This window comes from Drosophila erecta, unplaced genomic scaffold (genome assembly GCF_003286155.1).
Source record: "Drosophila erecta strain 14021-0224.00,06,07 unplaced genomic scaffold, DereRS2 tig00000055-arrow-pilon, whole genome shotgun sequence".
In the NCBI taxonomy this organism is placed as follows: Eukaryota; Metazoa; Arthropoda; class Insecta; order Diptera; family Drosophilidae; genus Drosophila; species Drosophila erecta.
In genome coordinates, this window is record NW_020825200.1 from 651,043 (window position 1) to 662,109 (window position 11,067).

At 49.7% G+C, this 11,067-nt stretch overlaps 3 protein-coding genes across 4 annotated transcripts; 1 reads left to right on the top strand and 2 right to left on the bottom strand.

Annotated features, from left to right (window-relative positions):
• Positions 1-16: 16 nt before the first annotated feature.
• LOC6540784 (intraflagellar transport protein 140 homolog) lies at positions 17-6,033 on the bottom strand. 2 transcript variants are annotated; one of them, XR_003407760.1, is made up of 8 exons: positions 5,885-6,033; positions 5,539-5,809; positions 4,858-5,456; positions 4,633-4,793; positions 2,417-4,572; positions 1,250-2,360; positions 712-1,181; positions 17-653 (listed from the first exon to the last, which is right to left on the bottom strand). XR_003407760.1 is itself a non-coding variant. In XM_026978436.1 (7 exons), exons 2-7 carry the CDS (start codon positions 5,683-5,685, stop codon positions 844-846), a joined length of 4,512 nt encoding a protein of 1,503 aa, XP_026834237.1. In that variant the 5' UTR covers positions 5,686-5,809; positions 5,885-6,033; the 3' UTR covers positions 17-843. The 2 variants fall into 2 exon arrangements, 1 of the variants encoding a protein (XP_026834237.1); XM_026978436.1 differs by having other exon boundaries at positions 17-1,181.
• A 417-nt stretch (positions 6,034-6,450) lies between these two features.
• Positions 6,451-7,448, top strand: LOC6540783 (translocator protein). Its single transcript, XM_001968150.3, has 2 exons — positions 6,451-6,898; positions 6,958-7,448. Exons 1-2 carry the CDS (start codon positions 6,560-6,562, stop codon positions 7,174-7,176), a joined length of 558 nt encoding a protein of 185 aa, XP_001968186.1. The 5' UTR covers positions 6,451-6,559; the 3' UTR covers positions 7,177-7,448.
• A 79-nt stretch (positions 7,449-7,527) lies between these two features.
• On the bottom strand, positions 7,528-10,148 carry LOC6542917 (proteoglycan 4). Its single transcript, XM_015159724.2, has 2 exons — positions 10,110-10,148; positions 7,528-10,035 (listed from the first exon to the last, which is right to left on the bottom strand). Exon 2 carries the CDS (start codon positions 10,025-10,027, stop codon positions 7,628-7,630), a length of 2,400 nt encoding a protein of 799 aa, XP_015015210.1. The 5' UTR covers positions 10,028-10,035; positions 10,110-10,148; the 3' UTR covers positions 7,528-7,627.
• Between the last annotated feature and the right edge of the window lie 919 nt (positions 10,149-11,067).

The following is an 11,067-nucleotide window of genomic DNA, read 5'->3' on the forward strand; positions in this document are numbered from 1 at the left end:
GATGGATTAGATAAAAGCGTTCTAGTACTCAAGAAAAGTTATTTTACTTAGCGACAGGTTGCAGTTAAGGGCCAGTATTTACATATAAAAACAAACCATTCCATATTCCATATAAGGAATGGATCTAAATATCAAACAGCTTGACGTAACGGTGACGTTTTCGATATAGTTCGTATCAGATGGCCGATTGCTCGAGCGGCTTCCTGGAAATTACTCTGATTTCATACATAGCTCAACACGCGAACGCTTTTGGGCAAGTGATTCACGTATGGGCCGCTCTCTCCCTCTCTTGCTCTTTCCGACTGGCGCCGGCAGATCCGCCGATCCAAATCCATATCGCTGTTTATATTTGCTTTGATGTGACGTCGGTCACTTGAACCCATACACATGGTACGTACATACGTATGTTTTCGAGCGGAAAGCTTTTACTAGGCTTGCGTATATCATGCAGTTCATTCATAAAACCCCAAATGGCCCAAAGGGGCTTTCATACAATATACATTTAAGCCATCTTGCGAAATACTATACGTATATATGTATAGTGTGTACGTAACTTGTTCGTTTCGATTGGGAACTGTGAACGGTGTAACGTTAGCTCAAAGTTCTTTTGAGAAAAGGTGCTTTCCACTGCTTCCATCCGTCATTTCTGCTGTCTGGTTGAAGCATTCCATTAAATGATGGTAGTAATTCTAGGTTGTATAATTGATATACATAGCTGTGTATTATGGAGCCAAATAGTAGTCATTGCTTATCACTTTTAAAGGGAACTCTTTGCCTATTTACGTGTCATCCGCTCTGCGCAACGGAGCCGTGACTAGTAGTTCTGCATCGCCCACAAATCATCTAATGCAGCTCCTCGGTGATCTCCTCGTCATCGGCCTCGTCATCATCAGTAGTTGTCATGCCAGAAGTGCTGCTCATTCCAGTGACGGCTGTGCCGCTTGTCGAGGCGGTCACCTGGCGTCCCGCGTTCCAGATGAGATCGAACTCCAAGTCGCACTCCTGCGCAATTTTGTGAACAATGCCGCGATCCAACAGCCCTGAGGCACTCCATGTGCTGTCCTTGACGGTCAGTTCCTTCAAAGCTCTTCCCGCCTCAGAATACTCCTTGACGTAGACCAGGGCTCGGATCAGCATGGACAAGATATGGGCGTGGCGGATGGGCGGCAGTTCGGGTTTAACTAAGTGTGAAAACAGAAGGGGTTAATTGAAGTGGGGAAGTTGGGCAGATTTTAGGGCAGCGACTTACTCAGCATGCTGCGGCAGGATCCAATGACCAGCTGGTGATCGCCCTCTCGCAACGCCTGCTGGATCTCTAGGATTGCCTTAACATCCGCCACCGTGCGCTGTAGGTTGTTGTAGACGTGCTGGGCGTGGCTGAGCTTCTCCAAGCACTTGGCGGCTTCCTGCATGGCGGTCAGAGCCTTACCGTAGTCCTGGAACTCCTCAATTTCGATCTGGGCGCAGATGGCGTAGAAATTGGCCAGCGAATCAAAGGCCTGGCCCTTTGTGTAAAAAGTTACAATGTGCTTGAGCACTTGGGGATCCGATTGCCAGTCCAATGCTTGAAGATAATTCGCAGCCATGATGTAGACCTCACGTTGCCGCGACATATTAGCGAAGAAAATAATTTTGTCGGTGTTGCCTGATTTCAAAAGACTTTTCATAGCCCGAATTTTGTCACCAGCCTGGGTGAACTTCTTGGTGGCACTGTGATAGTCACCTTGCTGCTGCAGGAGCTCGCCCAGCTGTACCAGAATGTGGACTCGAGTCGCCTCCTCGAACTCCCCTTTCTCCGGAGTAAGCATCTCGGACAATTCCTCCGTGACGGGCACGCCCTTCTCAGAACATATGCCCAAGGCTCTCTCCAGATGTCTGGTCTTGGCTAGCAGATGCACAGCCTTCTGAAATTGCTCGATACTGCAAAAGAAATCCGCACAGCGATGGATCAACTCGGCATCAGACTCGGGCGCCAGGTCAGAGGCAATAATTTCCAGGATCTCTGGCTGTTGAGACTCGAATGCCATCTCGAGGGCTTTGTGTAGCATCCCAGCCCGATGGTAAAGTTCAACGGCGTGCTTGAAGTTTCCGCACTCTTCAAAGTAAGCAGCCGCAATAGCCTTATCCCTCTGCCTTGAGGAACTGGCCACTGTCCACAGTTCCTCCTGGAAGTCGTTCTCCTTGCAGATGCGGATCGCATTGCTGAAGGTCTGGGCACGCGTGAAGAACATGATGGCCTCCTGGAACTTGCCCACGTTCTCGTAATGCCTCGCCAAGTGATAGCATGCCGCGCGATCCCCCGACTGCCTGGCAATCGCGTCTGCCTTGGAGATCTTACCTAGGTAGCAAAGTATCTTTACCTGGAGAAGAACAGGATGTTAGCTTTTCGTGGTATCTTAGAGCCCTAATAATTTACCTGCGAGAACCAGTCCTCCGCCTTGTGGTAGACAGCCAGAGCAGCATCCATGTCGCCGGAGCTCTCAATATACTGGCCCCACCACTTAAGCAGCTTGGGATCGCTGGTGGTCTGGATGTAGCGCTTCATGGCGCCAGGATTTTCCATAAGCAGTTGGGTAATATTTTGCGCCGGACTCTGTGTCTTTTCAAAGTATTCCAGAGCTCCCTTGATGTCACCCCTCTCTCGCAACTCCTGTGCCTTTTGATAGTAAGTGTGCTTCAGATGAATCCGATCTTCGGTCTCGGCCAGCTCTACTGCCTCATCCAAGTGACCAATGGACTGGAGCAGCTTGTTGAGCAAATCGAAGCGCTTGCAGCGACGATAAAGATCCTTGGCTTCCTCAATCATACCGAGTTCTATCGCCAAAACAGCCACCTTGGCTTCCGTCTCCAGATCGTCATCTTCAATGGCTTGCCGTAATGCACGGACGGAGCGGGCTTGCTCCAAGTGGCCCATGCACACCTTAGCCACGTCCAAGCGATTTGTGTGCACGCACATCTTAGCCAAATTGGTCCAGATCACTTTTGATTGAATCGAGCGAATGCTGCGATAAGCCAGATCCATATTTCCCTCTGCCACATAGAGACTGAAATTCAGGACTTGCTTCCTCGTAACTGGATTGCATTGCTGAAGGTCCACGAAGTCTTGAAGAGGTTGTTCCTCCATCGTATTGATCCTCAGCCGGATCACGTTGGGTACACACAGGTTCAGTAACTGGGAGCCTGGGCTCATGGATTGTGTTTCAAGGACATTCAGGCAGCCTTTCTCTGAATAAAACAAAAGGACGACTTTTGACTGCACGAAATGACTGGGTTGGAAGGAGTTCTTTTGGGGCAGGGTCTTCTGAATCATGGACCTGACTTCTGTAGCCAAGATACGAGGTTCCTCTGCATCCCAGAAAATCCGAACCGGTAGACTTGTTGAAGACTCCTTCTTGGAGTTGGTTTCTTGCTCCAGAAGTGCATACTCAAGAAGATTACTGCGCTCAAAGTCCCAGCAGAATAAAGTGGATATAGGGGTAAAATTGCTACTGGCTATCACAATGGCCAAGTGGCTTCCCGAGCTGTTGCACTTGACCAGAATGAACTCCCCGAAGTCATCGAAGATGTCGTGACCGGATTTGCTGGGAAAGAGCAGCTTGGGATCGTGCCTAGAAACATCGTAAGCTTTCACATATCCATTCATGGTAAACACCGAGAGATAGCAGCCACTCAAATCCATGCCGATGATCTTTCCTTCAATATCACTGGCTTGCATGCGGTGCAGCACTACTCCTCCCACGGAGTAAACAAAAATGTCACTGCTCCCCAGACAAAATATGTTCTGGTTGAACAGATTCAAGGATAAACACTCGGCAGGAAAGGTCTGCAGGAGTTTAAGACTTAACGGAGTGGTGGTAGATTCCGTGGGGGGGGTAGTGCCCTCCACTGTCTGAAGGATCTCATCAAACTCATCCAAGCTCTTCTCCACTTTCTGCAGGCTGTAGGACGATATGCTCCTCCCATTACTCATCACTAAACTAAGTTCACTCAGAGCCATGGCAGTCACTGCGAATTCGGACTGAACTATGGTCTCGCGACCGCTGCAGTGCGTCAATTGCACTGATTTGGCTGACCTCTGAACTGCCCAGAGTTCTCGAGTATGAACGGCGAGTAGAGGTTGCTCCTTTAGCATGAAAACATTGGAAAGGCAGTTGACCAGCATGCAGGGCTTGGCAAGCTCATTGTATCCCCACTCGCAGCTGCGGATGGCTCCTCTCACAGAAGATATGTTCGTCAGTTGCCAGGCATCTTCAGGGGCACCGACTAGTCTGCTGCCGCTCCTCTTCCAGGTGTAGACATTCCCCTGAGATGTTCCTGCACACAGGGTCTGTCCCGTAGAGCTATATGCCAAGCATGTGAATATTTCTCCGTTCATCTGGCCGTATTTCGGTGTCTTGCGAAGCACACTGCTGCTCTCGCTGCTGTCATGGCTAAAGAATTGGTTGGACGACGACATGGTGCCATTACTTAAAGTGGTCAATGATGAACCTGGCTGGTTGCCGCTGGGTAGATCCATTTTCAATAGGTAATTGTCGCTTCTCTCGATGTCCCAAATGCGGACAAAAAAATCGCCTGAAGGTAAGACTGAAATTTAGCACATCTGAAATCTGGTAATCTGATAATATCTCCCACCTGTTATTATAGCCAGAGAGTTTCCCGACCATGCGATGCCTCCCTGCCGACCTCCTCCACGTCCGCTCATTTTCACACGATCCAGCTCCGTGAGAATGCCCGTGGATTCAACCAAGAACAGCGTGACTGTCAAGTCCTCCATCAGGCAAATGACGGCGTCCCTACAATGGAATAAAGTCAGGGTTCAGGCACAGATTTGACCCTCAGACCCTAGCAGCACATTACTTTTTTGGGTGCCACAACATCTGGACAATGGGAGGCAGTGAGCCGCACTTCATCACCTCCACACAGGCGCCTCCTTGGTTGATGTAGTACACCACTCCTCCTTGGGTGCAAGCGTAGAAGCAGTGGTTGTCCCTAACTCCCGAGTGGGTCATGCTCCGTGCTGCTGTGCGGGGTCTCCAATTGGTTAGGGTGTCCAGCGCATTTTCATCACCTGCCACTGCAGCCTTGGCCAGATTGGCCATCTCCTCGCGCACCTCACTCTCCACCGTTAGGCGGAAGCAGATCAGCAGCAACACCTCCCGCAAGTCGTGTGAGAACATGGTCAAGAACTGGTACTGGCCATCGCAGCGCCAGCCTGTGACCAGGCCCATGGCATCCGCCGTGACCATCCGCCCACCCTGTTCGCTGAACTGCAGCAGGACTATGGCCGCCTTGTGGGGTGCGTTCACGCTGGCAAACTCCCTGTGTCCAGCGAACCACACATGGATGTCCCCGTGCTCCCAACCGCTGGCCAGAAGCGCCTTCTCCGGATGCCAGCATAGTGCAGTAGCCTGCGAAGTGGCGTGCACCGGATACGTTACATCCCGCTGGGGCTCACCCTGCAAACGATATTCCGAATTATATACGTTTAGATTTTTGGCAGGGTCGGCTACAATAAGGTCTCCGACTCGAAGTACTCACGGTATCCGCAAAAATGGTCACGGAACCGCCTCTTTCGGGACTAAATGAGGCCACTGCGAAGAGCGGCTCACTGGGATGCCAGCTGCTGATGGTGCTGACTGCATCCGAGTCCAGGAACTCGATTTTCGTGTCAAAGTAAAGTGTCATCACGCCGGTTTACCACCTTTAGTGGGTGAACTTTTTCGGCAGGAGACAAAACAGAATAAAAATGTGTTTGTCTAGCAACGGTTGTCATGGTAGCTCATTAGTAATGGATTATGTGAAATCCCAACTATTTCCAGGTGTTTAAAGAATACAAAAAGTTTAAATAAGTAAAATTATTTTATTTCACCATTAATTCACTTACCGACAAATAACTTTTTGCTTATCAAGCAACTTATAAAGCATCATTTAATCGCACTTCTTTTCCAGGGGTAGAAATAAACAAACATTTTCTAGAGAATTCAACCTGGTACATCCCATAAGTAAACACACAGTTCTTATTTTCAAAACATAACGGGTTTTGTAAAATGTGATAGTCCACAGGGTGATTCCGGCACCTAGTAACGAAGATAATATAATAATTAGATAAATTTACAATCATTAATTCCGTAGATCAAACAAATTACTCATTTATTACGTTATTATGTGGAATCTATTGATAGGCATTTTGATGCTCTCCTACACATGTGACAAGCAACTATTAACGACTTTAATAATGACTGCGACTTCGCCAAAAAGCCAGATATGAACATATGTACATATGTACATACTAACAGATACATAGTTAGCACGTAAAATATATCACGAGACGATTGTGTAAATAAACACGAAGAATAAAATTGCTTTCCACATATGTACTATAGCTAGTTTGAAACTAGCCAATTTGCCATCGCTGGAGCTTACCCATACAATCATGCGTCGCGTATTCGCCCTGTTAACACGCAATACTCGTGCATTCGAATGAAATCACCGGCAAACAAAACAGTGAAACCAGAAGGTTCGCCTCTACTGCGCCTCATTAGCAGTGCGAACTCCGAAAATGGCTGATCGTCCGTGTGCTGGAAACATTCTCCGTATCGCTGGGGCCGTAATCCTGCCCAATCTGGGCGGCATTTACAACGGACGGCTGACCAGACAGCACATCCAGAGCTGGTACGCCAACCTGAAGTTCCCGTCCTTCAAGCCGCCCAACGCAGTGTTTGCACCGATGTGGGTCTCCCTGTATGCCGGAATGGGCTACGGCTCCTACCTGGTGTGGCGGGATGGCGGCGGATTCACCGGCGAGGCGGCCAAACTGCCCCTGATCGCGTACGGCACCCAGCTGGCCTTGAACTGGGCGTGGACGCCCATCTTCTTCGGGCAGCACAACATCAAGGGCGTGAGTAGTGCTGATATCACCAAGCCTGGGTGTTATGTCTAATCCACTTCATTCACCAGGGCCTTATTGACATAGTCGCACTCACGGCTGCCGCGTCCGCCTGCGGCGTATTATTCTACCGTGTGAACAAGACCGCTGGATTGCTCTTCGTACCCTACGTAGCCTGGCTGGGATTCGCGACTGCTCTGAATTACGCCATCTGGAAACTGAACCCGGAGAAGGAGAAGTCGCCCAAGGATGACGAGAAGCCCTCTGGCAGCCACGCTAAGCCAAGTTAGGCCCAGGATGGACGTAAATCGAGTAGTTTTGGCATTCTGTTCAATTTGCAGGGCTTTACGACCTATCGAACCAGGGCTGGGCTAGTTGGATGAGATATCGATAGGCAGTGCCTCATTGTGGGCGGTAAATTCAAAGCATAAATTGCTGTCGCACGTTCCAAAATTATATGTTACGTTTCACTATTATATGTTATTATATGTTAAATTAAAGAATCGTATTATTCAAAAACAGATTTTGTGATTAATAAAAGCAGTTTGATGTAAATTGGCAATGGAGTCTCTTAAGTTCTTGTTAAATCATAATTTTATTCAAAAATGTAAAGGCCACAAATTATAAACCAACTGTTAGTACCCGGATTCATAAGAGACTAGCGAAAGCGAAAATGGGGTCTGAAAATGCGTGTGAGTTTGAAATGCAAGGGAGCCGATTAAAAAAGTGATTGAAGGAGGATCAGTTAGGACCTCCAGAAGCGGGAGCCGGATTGGAAGGAGTTCCAGCCTTCGGGGAGGTAGCTTTTGGGGAGGCGGCCGATTTCGGGGAGGGTGTGGCCTTCGAGGCGTTCGCCGCTGACTTCTGCTGCCCTCCAGTTGGTCCAGTTTGCTTTGGAGGAGAGGCTTTGCTTGCTGCTTTGCCCTGCTGTTGTGCATTTGCCTGATTGGGGGGTGCCTTTGGAGAAGCAGCAGCTGGTTTTGGAGTAGACGGGGCTGGCTTTGGAGCAACTGCTGGCTTGGCATTGGCATTGGGGTTCGGCTGTTTCTGCACGGCCTTGTTCCCTCCTGGTCCAGCTGATCCACCTGCTCCTCCTGGGGGTTGCTTTTGCGCCTGCTGTGGCTTGTTGGCTGGCTGCTGCTGTTTAGGCTTCGGTGCTGCCTCCTGCTTCTTAATGCTCGCTTGGGGAGCCGCCGCCTGTTTCTGAGGCGGAGTAACTGCAGCAGGCGATGGAGGAGTCACCGTGGCGGGAGATGGGGGGGTCACTGCCGCTGCAGATGGTGGCACGGATGTGGGAGTCGATGGCGGAGTGGACGGAGCCAAAGGAGATGGCGGCTCAGCTGGAGTGGCAGGTGCCAACGGAACTGGGGCCGTCACTGGCTTAGTGGGTGGTGGTGATTGCTTCTTGGATGCAGCCTTCGGATCTTCAATTGCCTTTGGCGTATCCGCTGTCTTTTCAGAAGCGAGTGCAGCCGGACCTTGAGGTTGTGGAGGTGCCTGAGAAACGTTGGTGACTTCTGGTACTGGCGTTTTTAAACCTTCTGGAGCTGGAACTTTAGCCACTTCTGCAGGTGGTGCATCCTGTTTAGCTGGTGGTGGAGTCTTTTGTTGTGGTGGTGATTCCTGTTTGGGAGCAGTTTTGGGGGTTGAATCCTGCTTGGGAACACCCTTTGGTGGGGAATCCTGTTTGGGAGCACTTTTAGGCGCTGAATCCTGTTTGGGAGCACTCTGTGCTGGTGATTCCTGCTTTTGAACATTCTTGGGTGGAGAACACTGCTTGGGAGCGGCCTTTGGAGGTGAATCCTGTTTAAGAGCGCTCTTGGGGGGCTCAGCAGTGGTGACTGGGACTTGTGCAGATGGAGATGGAGATGGAGATGGAGTTGGCTCCACCTTAGCTGGACAGGTCGAATCCTTTTTCTGCTCCTCAGCTTTAGGAGCGGCAGCCGCTTCGTTGGCTAGTTTCTCTGCAGGACTTCCCTGCTTTGCGGGCTCTGAAGCCACAATCTGGGCGAGAGTCTGGACAGCAGGAGGGGTAGGCGCCTTTCCCGAAGTCTGTGCTGAACCGGATTTCTGGGGTTCTGGGGTTGGTACCGCTGGTTTATCTTCACTCCCATCTGCAGTGGGCTTGGGCTGGGTGTTCACATCTACTTGTTTCTGAGTTGGTTTCGGTTGTTCCACCTTGGTCTCTTTGGTTTTGGACTGATCAATGGGTTTTGCTTTTTCCACCTGCTTCTCCGCCGATTTAGCTTCTACTTTCGGGTCAGTGGGCTTGGTCTGAGCGGGTTTAGGTTGCTCCGCCTTTTGAATCGCAGCGTTGGCTTCTATCTTTTGGTCAACAGCAAGCACTTGATCCTTTTTCGGCTCTACCGCGGGGGTTGGAAGATTATTCCTTGCAGCTTGTGTCATTTCCTTGTTGGTTTGGGGAGCAGGCTGAACCTTGGCCTGGTCCTTGCCTTTATTTGGCTTGTCCTTGTTGCCCTGTGGATCACTCTTCTTGCTGTTCTTCGCCTGACCCTTCTTATTTTCCTGTTTATCTTTGGGTATCTCGCTGGGATTGGGGGACTCCGGAACCTTCGGGGTCTGCTTCTGGTCCTTCTTGGACTGCTGCTGTTGCTTTTCCTTTGGCTTGTTATCCACAGATTCCTTGGGCTCCTGTACCGGCTGCTTGGTCGCTTCCACCTTGGCCACCTCATCAAAATCGCCCACGAGCAAGGGCACATCGTCATCCTCCTCCGCTGGAAGAGGTCCTACTCCGCTGCCTGGCGCCCCCTTCTGATTGTTCATGGCATTGGCATACATCCGCAGCTGGACGACCGTTTCCTGGCCCAGCTGGGGCAGGATGTCCGGCAGCATTTCGACCACCTTCCGGGTTTCGCCGTGACCTGTGACCGCGAAGGTGTTGGCCGAAAGAGAGGCCTGCGCCTTGGGGTTGTTGAAGTGAATCACGGTCAGGTCGTCCTTGATTATGTTGACCTCCTCGATGCCCGGGATGGTGCTCACCGACAGCTTCTTGAGAGAGCTCTGCAGCTTCTTATCGTCGGTGGCCGCCGTCTGGTGCATGACCTTCTTCTTCCGACGGGGCGTGCCCTTGCCGCCGATCCGGACCTGGGCCTGCAGACGCTTCAGCTTCTCCACATTCATGTTGAAATCTGGTCGGGGGAGAAGGATTCGTTCGTTAGCTACCGCATGTATATTACATAAAATGGCCAGGAAGTCACCTCACCGTTGGCCAGCTACAGAGACACGATGTGCAACTCCACGGCCGAAATCACGAATGCAGTGGACGGGCCCACCGCCAGCAGAACCACCCGAATCCAACAAATCCATCGCAGCAGCAGCGCTGCTTTTATTAATATCATGCGGCTTGCTCTTTTTTTCGCAAATTTTTGTGTGTTTTCGCAGGCGAGTCGGGGAGAAAACAAGAAAAATGTCGCCCCAGTGCTTAAAAATAGCTCCACATTTCCTATGCCGATGCCTTCGGTTTGCCTTTCTTCAGTTTAGTTTGTGCGAATTCTCGGCATGAGGCGATGCCCAAGCGGCTGTTGAACCGCAGACGCCTCTCGGGATGGGATACGGATGGGGATAGGAGTGGGATGGGTCCGATGATGGTACATGGGATAGGGATGAGGATGGGAATGGGAATGGACGGGTCCCTTAAATAGAATGCGAACTTTTCTCCTGGTTGCGGTCGCAGAATCTCGCAATGTGGGATGTTTGATAAGAGAGAATAATAAATTCAGAAATGCATTGCAAACTAGAACCATTGTTGTCAATTAAAAAAAATATTTATTTTAAGTGTTTACTTATGTATATCTACGGTTTCAGAACTAATCCAAGATATTTGCTGTTTTCGAAACATTTCAGATGTTGATGCCGTATTCCTTTAAAAATAGTCTCTTTTAATATATTATTCTGTCCTAACAATTTCAATTTAAAGAGACAACCAGAATACAGAATTAGGTATTCTGACAACTAAACAATTTGGTTTTAACTATTGGACTGATTCACGTTTTAATCAAATAATATCTGCAAATAAATATCTGCTGCTGAATAAAGTTTTTGGATCCTCTCAAGGGTCAAATCAAGCCCCTACAGTATTGATAAAATTCAAATATTCGCGGCCAAGTTGATAAATATCTATCGAAAGCCACTTATCGAAAGCCACTTATCGAAAGTTACTC